The sequence below is a fragment of the Zonotrichia albicollis genome, chromosome 5 (genome assembly GCF_047830755.1).
Source record: "Zonotrichia albicollis isolate bZonAlb1 chromosome 5, bZonAlb1.hap1, whole genome shotgun sequence".
NCBI lineage: Eukaryota > Metazoa > Chordata > Aves > Passeriformes > Passerellidae > Zonotrichia > Zonotrichia albicollis.
Genome location: NC_133823.1, coordinates 53,274,811 through 53,294,714, shown reverse-complemented (window position 1 = coordinate 53,294,714; position 19,904 = coordinate 53,274,811). Strand labels below are relative to the sequence as shown.

Sequence of the window (19,904 nt, the reverse complement as noted above, 5' to 3'; positions counted from 1 at the left end):
CTCCTCTCTTCTATGACAGAAGCAACTGTTTCTGCTATTTCAAGCTGGACTTAACAGAAAGGTATTTGCAAGTGTAAAAATTAGCAAAGAGCTCTTGTAAATGGAAAATCCCACATGAGCTGTTTAAATAGATTAGACTGCTGCAACTGTTCTTCTGACCAAGTCTATATTTAGTCCTTCTGTCAGAGAAACTAATAGTTTGAAGGAAAAGGTTCTAAGAAGAAAAGCTGCACTGGTGGAGTCTGTTTTATAAACTACCTTTTAATGCAGTCCTTTCTCTGCTGAGAACAGAATAAACCTTTGGTTTTGGTAAAGCTGCACTAACCCATATTCCTTAGAGATGCTCATCAGGAGCATGGGCCTGCAAAAACACATGGATGTCATTGCTGAATCACAGGAAGGTGCAGATTTGGGGAAAGTCTAAATCACCCCACATGCTCAAAGCAGAATCAGCTAGAACAGGTTTCTGAGGGCCCTGCCCAGTTACACTTCAAATTTCCACAGAGACAGAAACTCTTCAGTCTCTCTGGTCAGCCTGTCCCAGTGTCTGGCCACCCTCAGTAGGAGTGAGTGGGGGAAGCAGAGGGGAAGGGTCACTTCCATCAGGCTGTTGGCAGCACTCCCTCCATTGCAGCCACAGCTGGGAATTGGTGGTGTGTGTATTTAATCTGGTGTCCAGCAGCATTTCCATGTCCTTTTCTACAAAGCTTCTTTCTAGACTCTTGGTCTCTGCTCATGTGCCTGGGGTTGCTCCTCTCCAGGTGTGGACCTTGTACAACAGACCAAAACTGTTGGCCCCAGCATCAACCCTTGAGGTATGTCACTAGTGGCCAGCCTCTAGCAGGACTTCATTCTGCTAATAACAGCCCTTTGAACCTGACAATTTATCCACTTTTCAATCTATCTTATTGTTTATTTTTCTAGGCTGTATGCCAGCTTGTTTTTGATGATATTAGGGGAAAGCCTTTTGAGGTTGAGGTAAACAGAATCCTCTGTTTTCCTCTCACCCACTGTTCTCATCAGCTGGTTGTAGAAGTCTGTCAGGCTGGTTAAACTTGATTTTCCCCTTCATTAATCCCAAGCAACCATATCACCTCCTTTCCCATTACATGTTTGGAAATAGTTTTCATGAGCATTTGCTCAGGGAAGGAGGTTATGTTGACCAACCTGCAATTCCACAAATTCTTTTTACCTATTAAAAGATACAATTTTTGCTTTCTTCTGGTCCTTGGAGACCTCCCACAAACACCATTACTTTACAAAGATAACTGAGAGTGGCCTTGCAATGACACTAACCCTCAGCACTCACAAGTGCAACCCATCATGCTGCCCAGACTTAGGTCGGTCCAGATCATCTAAATGTTCCTCACATAACTCCTGTACCCCCAGCGTAAGTCTTCTTTGCTTCAGATGTTCCTAATGGTCTCTGAGGCCTGACATTTCTGAAGTCTGATCTTACCAGAGAAGATGAAAAAGGCAGTGAGCACCTTTGCTCCAGCTTTGCCTCCTGCTGTTCCAGCAGCGACCCCATGCTGCTGTAGAATGTAGCTCCATGGACTGTTAGAACCACTTACAATCCCTTGCCAGATTCAGGACGAGCTTTGTCTTGCCCAGCCCTGTCTCTGACTGATCAGGCAGTGCCTCTATATTCCTCCTCAGTCTTCTGACTCCAATGTCACCTCATGTGACATTGCTTTATTTTTATATTTGAGTTTTGACAGGATCTCCTTGGTCACCCATGCAGGCCTTTAGGTGCTCTTGCTTCAGCATGGATGAAGATCCCCTCTTTGAAAAGTGTGGAGCACAGGGAATGTAATTTCAAGGGGAATAGATTTACAGTCTGCAACTTCCATTATATAATAGGATACTAATAAATCACATTTTTGGGATTTTATTTATGGGAATTGACTTGAAAGGATAAATGAACTCAGCTTTTATGAGATGCTCTGTTTTCTGCACATTTGGGACGAATTTATCTCTTGGAGTTCATGTGTCTTCCAGCAAAGAGAAATGAAATATGGCAATAAACTTTCCATGCTCCAGACTTCCAGAGACAAAGCTGATCCTCATGCTTTCTTGTATTACAACAATCTTCCTCCAATTTGTCCAAAGCTATCTTCAGCATCAAGTAGCATCAGAATCTGTCTGGCTATTGTTAATAATAAACCCTGAGTCAGCTGCAGAGAGGCAGATTTCAAAATCAATGATGCTAAGTGGAGTGAAGAAGACAAAAACAGCCCATGCAGCAGCTATCTGACTTTGCAATCTGACTTGGTGAATTGAGTCATAAATTAACAGATTAAAAGCAAAAATGGTGAAATGCCAAAATCCTGATTGTAAAACCTGTTTGAACTGGCGAGCATACTGGCTTTTAAGGGTGAGCTCAAGCTAACGAAAAAAAACAGAGTTGAAAGGTGTGAGTTATTATTGCTAACCTCACTGTTTTTGCTGCAAATGTGCTGTTAAAACTTATGCAGCACTCAGTTTCAAGAGTTGGTAGGAGTGTTTCTGCTGTGTTTCTTTTCTTTTGAGTCCAGCTCAATGACTCAGATACTGAGACACAGCATCCATTTTCCGGACTGAACAGGCAATGAACAAAGGTTACTTACAATTCAACAGATTGACTGACTTCAAGTAGCGGTAATAGAAAGCTATAAAGATTTTTTTTAACAAATCTTTGACCATTGCAGATCCTTTGTGCTCCTTGCTTAAGTTTTAGCATAGTGCCAGCTCATGAAGGGTTTGTGTGATGGAGAAAGGACAGGATGTTTGTGGGTACATCCCCTCCTGGGGGTCTTCTTTCAGGTCCCACAGCAGCTGCAGTATGGCAGAACATTCCTTTAACTACACTGCATATTTGTGTAAGATCCTGGTATTGATTACTCTGCACAGTTCATAAAAGGATATATTGCTGCCTGCTAGAGCTTCCTGTTTACTTGGATCCAGTACTTGATCTGATCTCTACCCTAAATTCCCAATAACATATCATTACAAGCAGTACAAATCACACTTAAAATATTAGTGTTAACTTACAGTAACATAGTTAACACCTCTTGTATATGTTGATTCCTTTCCCTCATTTTTTAAGAGAATTTGTCAACCCTGATCCTGGCTGGACTCCTGACTTTCACCAGCTGTACAGTGGCATTGTATGAAATTGCATTTGATTGCCCAGGTAAAAGAGAGAAGAGGTGTGGGGCTCTCTTGGTGTCCGACTCCAAACATGCCACGTGTATGGAGACACATCATATGGTTTCAGTCGTGGTGGCTTTTGAAGGCATTAATAATGAATTACTGTGCTTTTAGTGATCCAGCTTAAACAGTTTGTTACTGTTCTTCAGGATTTCAACATTTTTTAAGGAATCCATGGCTGTTCTGAGGTTATTGTTTGCTGCTGAATTCTGGACTTTGTTCTTTGCAAAAGGCAATTTGTAAAGTACATTTTGCTGTGACCATCAGGTCTTTGTTTTTCAGTAGCATGAGTCCCATGCAAGTCACTGTGAGAGTATTACAGAGAATAGGCTGACCTTTCTTTGGCTTAACAATAGTTTTAACATGGAGGAAATTTTTCTTCAAACTGGTTCTGGTGCATATAATAATACATTTTAAATTTGGACCACAAACCTAGCTTGGATCAAAAGCTTGCCAAGAACAATAAAATAGCAATTTGTTTGATTGCCATGTAAAATACTGGTTGTGAGCCACACCCAGATGGTGTGAGGATGTGCTGGAGTTACTGCTCAGAGTGCTGGAGGAGAAAGCTCAAAAGGCATCTGTTTTATTTTTGTCACTGTCATCAATTTGCTGTCTGATTCTAGGCTAGCTGTTTGTGCTACAGTGTTCGTGCACACATCCTCAAACCCACATTTAAATAACAAAATAAACTGTCTGTTTAGAAGCCTCAATGCCTCAATTTAATAATCTCTTTCTGAGTTGTCAGAGGTATTATGAAATGTAATTAATGTAAATAAAACACTTCATGATCTTTTCTTCACCTGTCTACACCTCTATCCAGATTTTTATGCCATGCTGATAAAAAATTCTAAGTTGAAAGCAATTACTGTGTGAATGAAGAGATAACTGAGAAAGCCTAATAGTATAATTATCCTTATCAATAGATTTTTTTGAAAGCAACTTTTTGTTGTCCTCCTTTGAAGACAGTGATGATTAGAAATGATTTGATTTGCATAATTTCTCCTCTGCATCAGCCTGCTTTAGGAGGACATAAGTGATAAAATGCTATTAAAGGAGACTGGAGCAAGACTGATGAATTTGCATTGATTGAAGAAAACAGTTTTGTGGAAATTTAAGTATCTTTCTTTGAAAAAACCAGGGAGGCAGGATATTATTTCCTAGTTTTTCTTCATTCCCATCCCCATTGTCTGCTCTCTGTTCAGCCAAAACGACCAAATGACCTTTAGGATCAGATGAAAATTTTTGACTCTGTAAGTCATGGCAAAATGACAAGGTTTATGTCAAGTTTGTCTCAGGCAGTTGGATCAGCCCATTTGTTCCCACAAGTGCTAAGCAGTGAGTGGGGTGTGGGAGAGGGGGAAGATGTGGCTCTGACCTTCTGTGTGCTCCTTGTGGCCATGGTGGCAGTTTTCCCAGCCATTCTTCCGCAAACACTGATCCTGTATCATTCTTTCTTTCTCTTGTCTCACCTCATGGCATCTTTTACCTTTAATGCAGAAGATTTCAGCGATGACATATGCACCCCATGCTCCAAGTAATTTGGCCACAGACTTTCTCCTGGTATCTGTACAAGCCTGGGAAAGCTCAGAACACACAGCTAGGTGCTCCAGGGCTAGGACGGACTCCTAGGAGTTCTTCATCATGACACTTAATACTTAATGACACTAAGATACTTAATGCAAATGAGACAGTAGTGGTTGAAGGGAATGAAAGAAGGAAATGAAGAATGGTATGGCTTCCCCAGCTCTGAACTGCACCAGTTGGATGTGGGTCAGGCCCAGGCTGTACAATCTGATGAGGGTAAAGGCTGAACAAAAGGTACCCAGGACATGTTTTAGTCAAGGATTGGGTTTGCAAAAAATTATTTAAAAAATCAGTTATGGCTAGTTATTAAGATTTCAGAGGAGGACACTAAGGCAAGCAATGTATTTCACAGCAACTAAGAGACAGATTGTTCTGCTTCAGGGCATCAAATGTAAAACATTCCTGGATGTATGGCTAGTGACCTCTTCACTAGAAGAGGGAGGCTATAGAACAGCCTGAGTGTATGTCTTTTCTTCCTTGACCTGGCCTCTGTGCCCTGATCAAGGAAAAATTTTTGATAAACAACATACTTTCCAAACCCACATCTTCTGACTGTCTAGCTGTCATAAGAAGACAGGAACAGCCAAGCACTTATGAACCTCAGAGAACTCACAGTGGGAAAAAAAGTTTTAATTCTGCAACGGCAGAAAAAGATCCCTCTGTATTAAACAGTGAAAAACAAACAAACAAAATAGGTTGTCATATTCAAATAACTTTTTTTTTTCCTTTCTAAGTCATTAGTGTTCTGTCTGACCTTGGTTTGCTAAAAATGACATTCTTGCTTGCCTTTATCTCTCGGTAGGAGTAACACCTTTCTAACTCATTTATCTGGTACTTATCCAATGGCAAAGTCATCAGGAGACTTTGGGAAGACATCAGGGAAGATCTGGGGTCTGTTCCCTTCATTATTTCAGAGTTTGTGTTTGAACTCAATAACAATATGAAATGCATTAACAATTTGAAAAGCACAGCTCTTCCCAGGAGAACAACTGTAACACTGTGCTCCAAAATCAGTTATTTATTTGCTCAGCGTCAGGAGCATTCCAGGTACTGAAGCATGCTTGGCTACTTGGAAATTGTTATAACAGTTCTGGGCACAGTTTTGACCTGGGGCAGATGTCACTGCTCCAAACAAGTTTTGGATGTGTTCTAGGGGATAGCATGGACCAGAGACCATTGCCAAGGAGCAGCCTGACTGCAGCCACTCTCATTAGGAAGGCAAGTGTTTACTAGTTAGGACTGGACAGCAAAAGGAGCAGCCATGGCATTTCATTATCCATTGCTTTTGTTTGTCTGTTTTCCCCCAAGCATTTTCTTTTTTATGGAGCAGTGAGGACAACTTGTACTCTAACTTTTTATACTCATTTTAAAATTTAAATTAAAAAGTGAAAAATTGTCTCCTAATACTTGGAGTTAATTTTTCCTTTGTAATATACTGTTTTCATGGCAACACCAATAAATCTTTCTTTCTACACTACTTGACATTGATAAAGCCTCAGCTGGATATCTATATTTAATGTCAGGCACTGTGCCCTAAAAAGATGGGAAACAAGGGAATAGACATAAAAGAAAGGCAACAAGAAGTATTTTCTAGACCTCTGATCAATGAAGAAAGATTGAAAGAATCTTATTTTTATAGGTAATAGGGAGAATAGGGAGAGAGATATGGAAGTCTTTCAACTAACATCTGTTGTAAAGACAAGAAATAACAATACAATCCCCATTTCTGTGATAAATAAATCTGAAAGCAGAGAGTTTAAATTTTGAGAGGGTAAATTGGGTTCCAGATAAAACTTAGTAACAAAAGCGGGGTCTAGAATGGATTGATTTGAACTTCTGTGGGCATTCTAGATGAACTGTTTCATAAAGTCTTTCATCCCAGCTGCTACCAGAAAAGACCTGTGATAGTCAGGCTAGTCTTGGGCTTAAGGGATGCAGAAGGAGAATCTTGAGTTTCTTTCTTGTTATATGACTTTGATTTTTCTTTCTGTAAGGTCTGAGTATTAATGAAGTGATGCCAATATATTCCAATCTATTGCAAAACATCTTTGGAGAAATTTCTTTTCCCCCCAAATCAGTTTGCCTTCAAAATCCTCTTATCTGTCTGAACACATCCTCTTTACAGATCTGCAAATATGACACAAGATTTCAGGCTATATATCTATATAATTATTTATGTTAGAAAAATAAATATTTTGATAGATTTTCTGCTCATTGCTATATTATTCATCTCAGGATATCCATTTGCCCTATGCTGAGGAAACGTAGACTATGAAAAATCCCTTGATAATAAGACCATGACCCTTCTCTGGATGTTGTCTCTGAATTTTGACTTAGTTACCAAGAGCTCCCTTGCAGACAGGTTTATTTACTCTGGATGGCACAGGGTTCCTGGCCATAGCAAAAGAAAATTGTGAACCCAAAAGATTGCACAAATAAAGTTGCTGGAGCTTGCCCATTGTAATTTTCACTTGCACTGCCCCATACACTCCAAAAATAAGAAGATTTTAATGTGGATAAAAGTACTGGTCCAAGTACAGTGGTTAAATGTTTTTAAGGTAACATTATTTACCAGACTTTAACAATGCAGCAAATTTTTGGAAAATCTAGGTCAGAATCTTGTTAAGGCAACCTGCAAACACCTCAAGCATTGGAAATGGTGCAATGGAAAAATGGGCACTTCCAAATGTGGTGTTTGGACAAAGCAATGCTCTTCTCAAAGTGTACAGCCTAAAAGATCTGATTCCTCTCCAATGCTGCATTAATGCTTTCCCTTCTCATAACAAAATAAAAAGAAACAACAAAAAACCTCAACAAACAAACAAAAAACCAAACCAAACAAAAAACCCATAGTATTTGTACCACTTTAATTACTAGCAAATAACATTCTATCATCATCATCATGGAACTTCATCGCCCTGAATGACCTAATTATATGTTTGAAGTCTACAATCCTTCCTGATTTCACAAAACCCAGTGTATGAGGAGTTAAGTGATCAGAGTGCCCACTTAAGGAAAGCAAATTTCACTGGGGAAAAAAAGAGAAGGGAAAGGAGCTGGTTCCAGTAAAATTGATCTGTGAGTTTTTTGCAAAATTGGAAATGGATATTTTTAATAGCTTTGCAAAGAAAATACCCAGGATCTTGGGATTCCACACAATATAAGGGAGAGTTTAGCAGTCCTAGGGCAGGTCTTTAGTGAGGCTTCCTGCAGAGCCAGAGAAGTCTCCAAAAGAAAACCTATTCCTAGGATTGACTGCTCCTTCCAACAAACTTCCTTCAGCAGGCAAGAAAACAGAACAGATGTTTTGTCTTTCTACAGTTCTTCCCTAATCACTGTACAAACTGAGTGCACTTTCTTAATGATGTGCTTATAGTAAAATTCTGCAATAACTAGGCAAGATGCCAGTTGGCACATTACAACAAATATGTCCTTCTTAATCCCTCCACAGTCCCCCTTGTTGGCCAGAGCCCTAATGAGTCTGGGCTGCTGTGTTGCAGGAATAAATACTCAGCTGTGTGAATGGCTCCACTGCACCTTATATACCTAGTGACTTAAAAAGCTGGTAAACTTCATGTTGTACTCAAAGGGAGGGGTGGATGTTTTCTTGCCAAATTACAAGTGTATTATATCTCTTTATCAGTGGGGTTTTTTTGTCACTGGACTGTGAAAACAAAATACATTGTTCATAAAAAGGCTTCATCTAATCACAAATCTTATTAAGACAGTCCGAATGACAGGAGGTTACTGTGAACTGAAAGAGCAGAGCTTTGCTCTCAGCACACTTTTCATTAAAAATGTCATATGAGATGTAGAGAGAGTCACACATAAGCCATAGGGAATATACTTGTAAAAGCCCACCAACGACCAGAAAAACCTGATTCTGGGAATAAAATATACAACACCTGCAAACAGGGATAGGCTTTTAAAATCCATTCAAATATGTACAGTCCCCAAAGCACCAACTTGCTTTTTGCAGCTTCTGCAGAACGAGTATGTACCAGGGCCGAGCAGAGCTGCTGGTAAGCAGCCAGGCTGAGTGCACTGCAGAGTCTGTCCCTGTCAGTCATGAAAAAGCTAAACAGTGCAAATAAAACAATGATTTCTGTTCTGTTTCCAATTCCAAAGACTTCTTGCAAGATATTTAGTACTAAATAAATTAGGTTACATTTTCTTCGCAGAAGTTATCAGCCTGAAACAGATGAAAACATATTTGGAAGATGGTTGTAGGAATGGGAACATCATGGGAGAAATCTGGAGTTATGATCACACGTTTCATCAAAATGTCTAGAGAAGGCTTTTTAGCCTCAATAAAGAAAAAGAGGAGTTTTGAGAAGATCCATGAGAAAATCCTCATCAAATACTCAATTTCAGAGAGTGTGTGTCCCTGGGACAGGAAAGCAGCAGGGGCAGAAGTGCCGCAGTTACCTGCACGTTCACCCAGGGTCTGGTTCTAGGCACTATGGTATGAGCTTCTGCAGGAGAGGAAACACATCCTCCTCTGCAGTTTGCTTGCCAAGTGACAACACAAGCTTTACAACAGGCCAGTGTTTAAAACCTGTGACATCTGGAGGTGGAAAAAACAGCCCAAAATTAACAGCTTCTGCAGCCAGTTTCAGGCACGTGTACTGTCCAGTCCCTGGGTGAGCTTTGTAAGCACCACGGCCTGTGGTGACTGCTCCACGCTTTCTTGCAGGGCTCATCCATGGCTGGCTTTGAACAAAGATATGAAAAACAGAGGCTGTGATGTGGTTTTGGTACTTTTGTGGAAATGGATTGAACTTCATGTTATTCCAGTGCTGCTTGCTTCCCCAGGAGGAATCTCACTCCCTGGTTAGAGGGAGCAAAAATCTGAACTTGGAGTCTGACAGCAAATGGTCCAACTCTACCTTGATCCAGGGACCTGCCAGTGCTTACACACTCCTTCTGTGGGTACCAGGCTACCTGCCAGCATGCTGAGGTGTCCTTATTGCAGAATGTGGCTGTTGTGGAAGGAGTTTGGCTTGGGCATGTCCAGGTCATGCAGAAAAACAGGTATTGGTAGCTCTAGAGTGTGTTGGGTGTTGTACAGAGGCTGTTGGCTTGGAGAGAAGAGTTCTGAAAGGCAAACCAAGCAATGATTTTCCTGATAGTAGGGCTGTCTGAGCTGTGCAAGTTTTTGAGTTCAGCCTGGTACTAGATCAGATTTGCTGAGTTGCTACTGTCTCTTACCAGATGCTTGCAGAGACACTGGAGTGAAACCACTGCAGGCAGAATGGCTCATCTAAAGGATTAGTAGGGTTAGCATATGATGACTTAATCTTCAAGAGGGAATTACAAAGTCTGATAGGCATTTTCCTTGAATGTACACTTAAAATTGAAATGAACTGGAAAGAAAACTCCTTGTTTACTTTTTCCCCCTGTACCTCTCCTGGTACAGGGAGGAAGAAGATTTTCCCATCCTTATTCTATTCAAAGGCACAATCAAGGTTTCTATTGCTAAAATCAGACTAGTAGTTTCAACAAAACAAGGTGATTCCATAATGAAGAAAAACCCTTTCTTGCCCATCCCCAACACTCTTTTTGCTTTGAATTAACCTTGTTATTAACTTATTTACATAACAGTTGTCAAACATGTTGATTTGTACCATCAGGATGTCAAGTAGAGGAGCTGTGATTGTTGTGCAAACACCCAGTTATGGAAGATGAGGTTTTTATAAAATATGGTGAGACCACGGACTAAGCCACCAGGGCTGGTGGTGCTGTAGGTAAATGGTCAACAAATACTATTTTGGAGACAGAGGAATTACTTGCACTGGAGGAAGGAAGGGATTCTCTGAGGTAACAGCAGCTACTTCCAAGAATATGGGGAAGATATTTTCTGTTCTTGACACCAAAGAGCTGTTGGTTGTGAAGATCCCATGTGCTGCACATGCTGAAGACACCCATGACTTTGGAATTACTGTCTGGAAATTTTATTAATCCTGCTGGCTCAACTATATGCGTTATGTCTCAAAAAACTATCTGAAATTTTAATAGGCTTTCTGAGCCTCTGGCTCAGAATTTATCTCACAACCCAGAAATACTATTAAAAACAAATCACTAATTTCATCAAACAAATTGTTTCTAGTGTAGAAAAAATCTACTAGTAGAAACTTACACATTGTCAAAGCATGCAGACACAACAAAGTTTGCATTGCTATGGAAACAAAGGTTATGCTGGGAAAACCAACTTGCAAGTGACTGTGAAAAGTAAGTTTATAAGAGTGACACTTTCAGCTTGATCTTGAAAGACAAATTGCAACACAAGCATCTTGGATTAGAAGATTGTTTTTATTTAGTTTTCCACAGAGACATGTTTCTTTCACCTCTATTCTCACAAATCTGACATCAAAAACTATCAAGATATATATATATATACATATGAGCTATATAGGCAGAGAAATCTGTCAGTACAGCATTATTCTCCTTCTATCAAACATTCTAAGAAAAACAAATATGGTCCCTTCCATGCCCATCTAATACAAGAAAAACTGCTAAGTCAAGAGAGAATATATATATATGAGTCTAGTTATTCATAAAAGAGTAAAAATAAAAAAAAATCTAGTTTCTGATGTTTAAACAAAACATACTTTATACATTTGGCTGAGCTGAAATATTGTACCTTGCCAAACGAAAAACTGCTCCCTAATGGTAGGTTCCCTAGCAGCTCAGTAGGTATGCAAGGCATGCAATTCATTTCCTGCCAAGGCAGAGAAAAATGGGTAGGTCTGAGGTTATATTGCTAGTGTGCTTGAAAAATATCTTAGTTGTTAATGCTATAGACTGCATATACACATTTTGACTTTTGGTCTCCTTGAAACTTTCCCAGGGAAAACTTTTGGGTTAAGTGTCTTTTAGCTCGCAGTGATGGAGTGTTCAATGGGAGGTGAAATAGGAATTTCCAGAGCATTACAGTCATCAGTGAGGAACACCAGGTCCTGGAGAAACAAAAAACAAAACCCAAAAATAAACAAACAAAAAATAAATAAACAAACAAACAAAAAAAAAAAAGAAAAAAAGAAGAGTAAGATTTATAAGGAGGAAGGCAGAAGACAGCACAGTGAGAAGCCAGGGCCTGAGTTTTGGTGGTCAGGGGACGGTGTGGAGACCGGCAGGGCTAAAAGCAGGGACTCTGCCCCTGTTGGTGCATCTTGACCTACCCTTCTGCAGTAGGAGATCAGGATCGTGTACAGGCTCCGGGCTTTTTCCTTCAGCTCATTCACCTCAGGCACTCTGTCACAGCCAGGGTAGGCCACAAAGTCACGGAGCTTTGCCAGCACACAGTAATTCTGCAAAGCACGCAAAAGAGGCCTGTGTAACCCTGCACAACACAGATTTATGTTAAGCCCACCACTTCCAAAATTCTTACTGCTGTGTGGGAGCCTTGAATTCCTACCTCTATGTACATGTAATCTATGCAACCTTTAGTCAGGCAAATTACTCATTAATATTTTATAACAAAGATGTTTGGTCCAAATAAGTGCTTGGAAAATTGCATGTATACGGTCTTAGTTTGCCAGCTAATTTCTCACATGCAGCAGCTCCAATGCAATCAAATCTGCTCCCATAGTAGGTGGAGTATTCTACACAATAGGTGCACTCTCTCACTTTTTAGAGAGCACCTGATTTAGGAGATGAAGAGATTATCAAGGTCTCACAGACTGATTCCTCTGTTCCTGTACAATAGGAGGAACCGTGACCAATCCTGATTTTTTCGAAGCAATTTTTACCTCAGACTTTGTGTTATCAAACTAAACCACAGACAACATGAATTTCACAATGTCCTTGTGAAGCAGGCAAATAAATATTCCAGCTTTTGCTTTAAAGCCAGGGAAACTGAGGCACTGGAATCACATTCCTTGGTCTTTGCCATGATGTGAGACACTGGCAGCTCTGGAATTGGGATATAGAGAGTCCTGAATTACGAGACTTGATGTAGTTGCTTATGAAAATATGTGTCCGAAATTTGTTTTTTCTGATATTTTCTATTTTTTATCTACTCTGTTGAACACTGGAAAAAGAAGCAAAATGTATCAAATACCCCACTGCAGAACACTAGGATACTAACTGTGTGTGCAGGTTATTTTTTCTTAGCTGGGAGCCAACTACTGTTTTTTTTTCTCAGTATCACACTTCCATATCCTCAGGCACACTTTTCTTTCTACATTTAACAAGTAGCTCTTTAAAAGAGAAAAAGCCAGCAAGGTATTCCTGTATTGCTTTTTATTAAAACTAACTGCCAAAAATCACTCAGGATATAAAATGATGTAGATTTATTGAGTGAAGAAAGTTAATTCTAAATTTCTCCTTTTACACTATTATTCAAAGTTTTGTTTGCACTTACTTAACTTCTGAAAAGGCTCTGTCACAGTAAATTAATTGTGTGCATATGGTAATAACTTAAAAAACATTCATTTCCTAATTTTAAATTTTTTAATCAAGTAAAATCTTAGAAAGACCATTAGGATAATAATAAGATTCAAACTAACTTTTTTTTTTGTTACTTACCTACCTAGTTAATTAAACTTTTAAATATCCTTTTAAATCACTCCTCTGAGGTATAATACTAAGAGTTATTCTCACTTTTCATTGACTGCTTTTCCTGCACAACAGTAAGAAAAGTGTGCAGACTTACATGTATGTCCAAGTACAGCCTGGGCAGCGTCCCCACGCACGAGTCCTGCGGGAAGGAGGAAAAGCTCACTGAGATTTTGTTTGGAGAGAAATCGCTCTCAAAAGTGGCAGCCTGCAGCGTCTGTGCAGGAGCAGTTTTGAGGTGGGCTCACCACAGTTGTGGAGGTCTGCAGCTCCCTGAAGGACTCGGTGATTTCCTTGCTCAGAGACAGCACCCTGGAGTAGCAGGTCGGAGGGGCTGCCCTGGCAGCAGACAGCAGAGCAACCAGCAGCAGCAGCATCTTCATGGTGGGCAGCTTGTCCAAAAGAGGAGGAAGGGAGGGAGGGAAAAAATCACTCCCACTGGTTAGGTGGGTACTGCTGAGCATCAATGAGTAAGCTGGACAAATCAGCCCTCAATTAAATAGTCTCCTGCATGAGCAGGAAGAAAAGCCTGGGGGTGGTCCGAGCAGCGGCTCACTGCCGTCTTGAATTTCCTGCCAGCCGTGAGGCAGAGCTGCAAGAGCTTTCCTGCCCAGAGCAGGGGAAGAGGGAATGAGGGTAACCAAAACAAACGCCACTGGCTCTTTTCTTTCCAGAAGGAAAACAACATAGTGAGCACCTCAAACAACAGAAATACGTGTAAGGAAAAGCACTGGGTTCTCAAAGTGTCATAGGTGCTAATTCTCTCTCTTCCCTGAATTTGCTGCAGAATGAGAGAAATCCTTCCAAAAAGCAAACTTCCCCAGCACAGGAAGGACGCGGACCTGTTGCAGTGAGTCCAGAGGAGGCCATCAAGTTGATTAAAAGGATGGAGCAACTCTCCTATGAGGAAAGGCTAACAGAATTGGAATTTTTATGCCTGGAGAAGAGAAAACATCAGGGTGACCTAATTACAGCCTTTCAGTACTTGAAGGAAGCCTAGAAGAAGTATAGAGAGGAACTTTTTACAAGGATAGGGAGTGACACAACAAGGAATGGCTTCAAACCGAAAATGAGTAGGTTTAGGCTAGATATTGGGAAGAAATTCTTTCCTGTGAGGTTGGTAAGACACTGGAACAGGTTACCTCTAGAATTTGCGGACGCCCCATCTGCAGAATTGTTGAAGGCTGTGTTGGGTTGCATTCTGAGCAAGCAACCTGGTCTGGTGAAAGGTGTCCCCATCTGTGACAGTGTGGTTGGAACAAGATGATTTTTAAAGTTGCTTCCAAAACAAGCCATTCTATGATTCTATTATTCCCAATTTGTCAATCAAACAGTAGTGCTTGTGATGGCTGCTTGGGAAGACCCATGTACATATATATTTGTAGTCTCAAGCAAAGTGAATACTTCTCTATATGGCTTTGATAAAAGTATAAAAGTTATTTGGCTTTCTGGGTTGAATTTATGAGGCTTTGTTCTTTTATTAGATTCCAGACGGAGCTGAGAAATCCAGATGCTGGGATACAAGCCTGAAGCTGAACATATGTTGTTTTATATGTTAATTGTCCTATAAAATGGAGGTACCCTTGAATGAAGAACTGGTTATTTTGAAAGTTATGCCACCCCCAAATTTTTAAATTCAGCTTTTAATAAGGTATTAACTAAAACAAAAAAGTATCTGATGAAGTACTGCAGTCCCCTGACATTGTAGTACACTAGGAAGATTCATTTTAAGGTGGTAAAACTAGTTTTGGAGAAAAGGACATACTCTATATGTTGCAGAGAATGAGTTAAATGCACCAAAACACCTGGGGGAAACAGGAGAACAGGGCTGTATATTACTGTCTTTTTATGCACTTCTTTGCCTTCATAAAAACCAGCTGGTTTACTAACAACATGTGCTCCTGAATGTTAAAGTGGTAGATCCTTGGAGAGGAAAGAAAAGCTGGGAGTCCTGGCTGTGGGAATTTTAGGAGTGCTGGATCATGTTTTTGGGAAGAGTTGTCTGGACAAGACAGTGAAGAGGCCAGAGGGGACAGGTAGGCTTTTGAGAGGGTCCCAAGCAGCCAGACCATCAATGTAAACATGTCCAAGGAAAGGATCCTACTGCCTGGGAGCCTTGCTGGGGAAGAAACAGACTCTTAATCACCATCTCATTGCTGTGATTGTAAAGAATAGCTGAAGGTAGGAGTGAAATATTATCCTTCTATCTCAGTCATGTTTGGCAAGCTGCTAAAGTGTTCTGCTCTGCCAGAACAGCAGTTTTCTGAACAGCATAAATGGTCTCCCAGTACTACTAGTCAGCAACCCAGCTGCTGCCAAGGATGACTTAGGAAAGGAAAGACTGGATCCAGGCTTCACCAAAACACTTAATCAAATTTAAAAACTAAAAAATGCCAACCAACCAACCAAACAACAACAACAAAAAAAAACCACCAAACCCCCCCTGCCCAAAACCCAACCAAACCAAAAGCACCAACAAAACAAGCAAACACCCAAAACAAACAAACAAAAACCAAAACTAAACAAAAACACAAAAAAAAACCCCCACCCCACAACAAAACCAACAAAACCCTTTCCCCAAATAGCTATTTTGTTAAGGGGAACAATTGCTGAGACAATTTGCTGTGAGAATTTTGCTCAGCTACCCTCAGAAACAGTAGGTTTTTTTTTTTCCCCTGAAAAACCACAAAGTACTGGAATTTAGTTTCCTCACCCACATCTTTTCCCTGGGCCAGATTTACTTGCATAGCTGACTCTGACCCAAATGACTATTATCCAATATCCAGTATCTCATCAGCACTACTGCCTATCTCAGCATGCAGAATCTGCAACTCAGCTAAACAAAGACAAATACTTTCTTCTCAGTTATTTCTATTTGTAGCTCATCAGCAAGATTATCCTTGATCTCTGAGTGCATTCCATTTATGGTCCAGGTATGAGTAAATAATTTCTTCTTTCTCTAAGAAGCTCAGAGGTGTCTTCAGGAGAACTTGTAAGTGACACCAGGCACGGGGAGTCCTTTCAGTCTGGGGCACCTGGCACATCTGTGAGCCAGATACACAGCTACCAAAGCCCTCCAGAATCTTTTCAGTGACTGTTTTTATCCAGTCACTTATGCAAAGCCACTTATTAATTCTGGTGCATTCCCCGCCTTGGGCAGAGAAGGTCTTTAACAGGGAAACACAAGCTGTTCTTCACAAAGGCTAATAGCCTCTTACAAGCAATATTCAAAACGGACATGGAAAAGGAATTTAGAGCTACAGGGGGGGAAGGGGGAAAGGATCAAAATATGTTATAGTCAAAATTTGCCTAAGGATTGCCTCTATGGAGAAGCTGCTCTTTACAGTCCTTCCTGTCTGTGGGACAATGCTCAGGCTGGCATTAGCAGGGAGCACAGCAGGAATCAGTCAGTGTCTCCATATTTGTTACAAACATCACTCTGGGGGTATCTCCAGCACAGACACATCTTTATCATGCTCTTCTTTCAGTGAGCATGGGTCTTCAAGGGCTCAGGACCGCTCTCACAGTTTTGCATTAACTCTTAAGGCTGATGATGTCACCATATCTCTGAGTGCTCTTCAAAGTGCACTTATTTACTCTTATATCAGGAATATTCCATAGCAAAGACAGACACATGGGCTGAGAAGAAACTTAGAAGCCTACAATGACAAAGCTATCATTTTTATTAAAAATGACATATTTTTATTAAAAGAAAAATTTGACTATGTTGTCTTTTTGCTTCCAATTTACTGAAAACTCAAACAATAATATTTTTCTAAAAGTCTAGGGACTTACTATGCAGCCAGAAATTCCTCCCATGTTTGAGCAGTCTACCAGGGTGTCCGCCAACTTTTGATAGAAGCCCTTGCAAGTTGCTGATTTCTTAATACCAAAACCCAACTGCTTAATGAAAATGTTGATTTTAAGATTGTTGGAGGCTGTCATGAGACACCTCATGAATTGAATTTCTGATTATATTGAAAAATAGGAAAGGTAGAACATAAAAAGAGTAAAACAGAGGACGCCCTGTGTATTTAAGCAACACCTCAAAGCCCAAAGTGACTCAGTTGTTTGCTGTGCTGAAGGTGTCACTTCTTGCTTCGGAGCAGGGATTAACTGCTCTGCAAGCTTCCAGCTCAGGACAAGACTTTTTGGAAAACTTGGCCTTTTGGTAAAGTCTCATCTGTTTGTCATGTTTTTCCTTGCTGCACAACAGTGCACTTTGCTGAGGCTTTCCATAAACATCAGCTGGAATTCAGAGCAGAGGTTTTGCAATCTCACATTTTCCTGAGTCTGCGGGCGCTGGTGCACAGCACTGGCACTTTCCTGGCACAGAGGGAAGTCTGATGTGGCAGCACTGTGGGCCTGCATTTGAAGCTGGGGTTAATCCCATCCATTGTTTTGTTTTCTCTTCCTTGATAGCAGTAAGATTCTGCTGGTGATCTGTGTGGTGTGGCCAAGCTGTGAGCAGTGGGCAAGGCAGGCAGGGTCTCAGAGCTGTCTCTGGGCTGGTGCTGCAATGCCCTTTCCCCTTGATAATTAAGCAAAAGTCCTTTTTCCTTACTCAGTGGCACAGGCTTCTTTTTTCTTTCCTGCTATTGTTATTTTAAAAAATTTACATATATATTGAGGAAACTAATGCTACTGCCCAATAGCCTTTTCTTACATAAAATAGTTATAGAAGCAGGTAAAGCCATCTGGGTCAGAAAAAGAAAGTAGGTGTCCTGAAATCTGTTGGTCTTGCTAGCACAAACCTTGCACTGGGTACTTTCCCTGAAGGAAAAGATATGCAAATGGGGAGTCCTGTGCTCCAGGGCAGAGACAGAACAGCCCAGCAGAGCTGAGAACAGGAATGACTTCCCTGTGCTGTCTCAGACCAGTTACATTTGCACTGTCTGTGCTGACCAGCCCTCTCTGCAGGCAGTGCCCAGCCCACACTTGCAGTAGAGCAGGGGCTCAGGAAGCAGCAGTGTCCTGCACCCAGAGGGCACAGGGTGCTCTGGAGGATGGCAGAGCCCAGGAGAGCACAGAGATGTCCACACCAGTGTCTGTCACTGCAGTGCAGGCATTGCCTGGCTTGTCTCTGTGCTGGCTGCTGTCTCCATGATGGGATAATGGTATTTCCCAGAGACACTGTGGGAACTCGGCCATCAGCGCCAGGGAGATGGAGATTATGTGGTTTAGCCTTCTCAGGGATACTCTTTTCAGTGACTGCAAGGCCTATTGATTCAAGTAATGCAGGATTTAGAGGCTTAAGCCTTCACCGCCTCGCTAAGAAAAGTCAATTTTAGCTTGGAGTAACTTGCAGACCTCTCCAGTGAAATAACAGTGGTGCTTTCAGCCTGCCTCCCTCCCTGGCCATGGCACAGGCAGAGCTGCCTTGTCCCAGGAACACACAAGTGCCTTGTCTGGACCCTGCCTGGGCTTTGGGACCACTCCTGTGTGAGTTACCCCAAGCTAACACCATTCTTTATTAGCACTGCAGTCAGGCTTACAATAGCAGGGTTTCAAAGAGGGAGCCTTGCTCATGTTTACAGCAGCAGTATTTCAAGTTATTCGCACTTTCCTGCTGTGCCTTGCTTTCCATCCTCCTCTCTCTCTCTCACAAGCAAATGTGGCAGATAGCTCCAGGTCTTATCTTTGCTGGTCAGCTTCCCACCCTCCCTGATTACCCTCCTGATGAAAAATTATGTCAGCCACCAAGGAGTTTATTGGAGGTGATAGAAAGAAATGTATTCATCTACCAAATTTGTCCCTGATACAAGCCCCCTGGGGAATTCAGATGTTGAAAAATGCAGGGTCTAAGCTCTCTGCTGTCCCTCCAAGGAGCTCTAGTCTGCACTGTGGTTAATATGCAAGGAGATGAGGGACTATAATTTTTAGGACTGGTGTTGCAGCACCTTTCAGAACAATTATGCCACTGAAGGAAATAATTGATGAGACTGAAAGTGCAGCTCTGTATAACAATCCAATCCAAGCCAAACAAGAATCCAAAGAGACTTTGCTGAACCACTGCCTACACAAGAGCTTTTGAGTAGCTGCTTAGCATGCTAGCAGGCACAGTTTTCTACTTTTTCTTGCCTAGAAAACTGCAAATGTCATAGCTTGTGTTGTTGTGTGTATTTCTGGATACAAACAGTACTCCCAGCAATTGCAAGGTAACATAAATTCTCATCTCAGCTGGCTGAGAAGGCAAAGTACAAGTCCACACAATACATCAGGTTTCTTAGTTCTGCTTTCTTCCTGATCATGGCTTTCAGGTTTTATAACTAAGCACAGTGGAAGAAATCCTGCCATCTCTGAAATCAGTAACACAAGTCACAGACTCCTGTGGATCCACATTCTCACTTTAGATTAAAACTTGTCCAGTTCAGTTGGCCTTAGCAGCACCAAAGCCCTGAAGCCAAAGTAAGAGTAAATCAGTCACAATTTTTCTTGTTTCTCACAGAGAAACCTTTGGAGTCCCGTGAGTTGGTGACACAACATACATTCAGAGCTTTGTCAGTCCCTTGAAACCAAATTATGTGAAAAATACCTTGTACAGCTAAAATACTCTTCTAAGGAAT

At 41.1% G+C, this 19,904-nt stretch overlaps 1 protein-coding gene across 1 annotated transcript; it reads right to left on the bottom strand.

The window, feature by feature from the left end:
- Positions 1–11,072: 11,072 nt before the first annotated feature.
- On the bottom strand, positions 11,073–13,973 carry CYTL1 (cytokine like 1). The gene is made up of 4 exons (XM_005485749.4): positions 13,587–13,973; positions 13,436–13,480; positions 11,961–12,089; positions 11,073–11,738 (listed from the first exon to the last, which is right to left on the bottom strand). Exons 1-4 carry the CDS (start codon positions 13,800–13,802, stop codon positions 11,655–11,657), a joined length of 474 nt encoding a protein of 157 aa, XP_005485806.2. The 5' UTR covers positions 13,803–13,973; the 3' UTR covers positions 11,073–11,654.
- Between the last annotated feature and the right edge of the window lie 5,931 nt (positions 13,974–19,904).

Excerpts from the sequence above, each read along its gene's own strand:
- CYTL1 (XM_005485749.4), bottom strand. The coding sequence starts at position 13,802 with ATGCTCAGCAGTACCCACCTAACCAGTGGGAGTGATTTTTTCCCTCCC. Across the intron at positions 13,481-13,586 it reads TGCAGACCTCCACAACTGTG|GACTCGTGCGTGGGGACGCT; the intron begins GTGAGCCCACCT and ends TCCTTCCCGCAG. Across the intron at positions 12,090-13,435 it reads GGCTGTACTTGGACATACAT|AATTACTGTGTGCTGGCAAA; the intron begins GTAAGTCTGCAC and ends CGTGCTTTGCAG.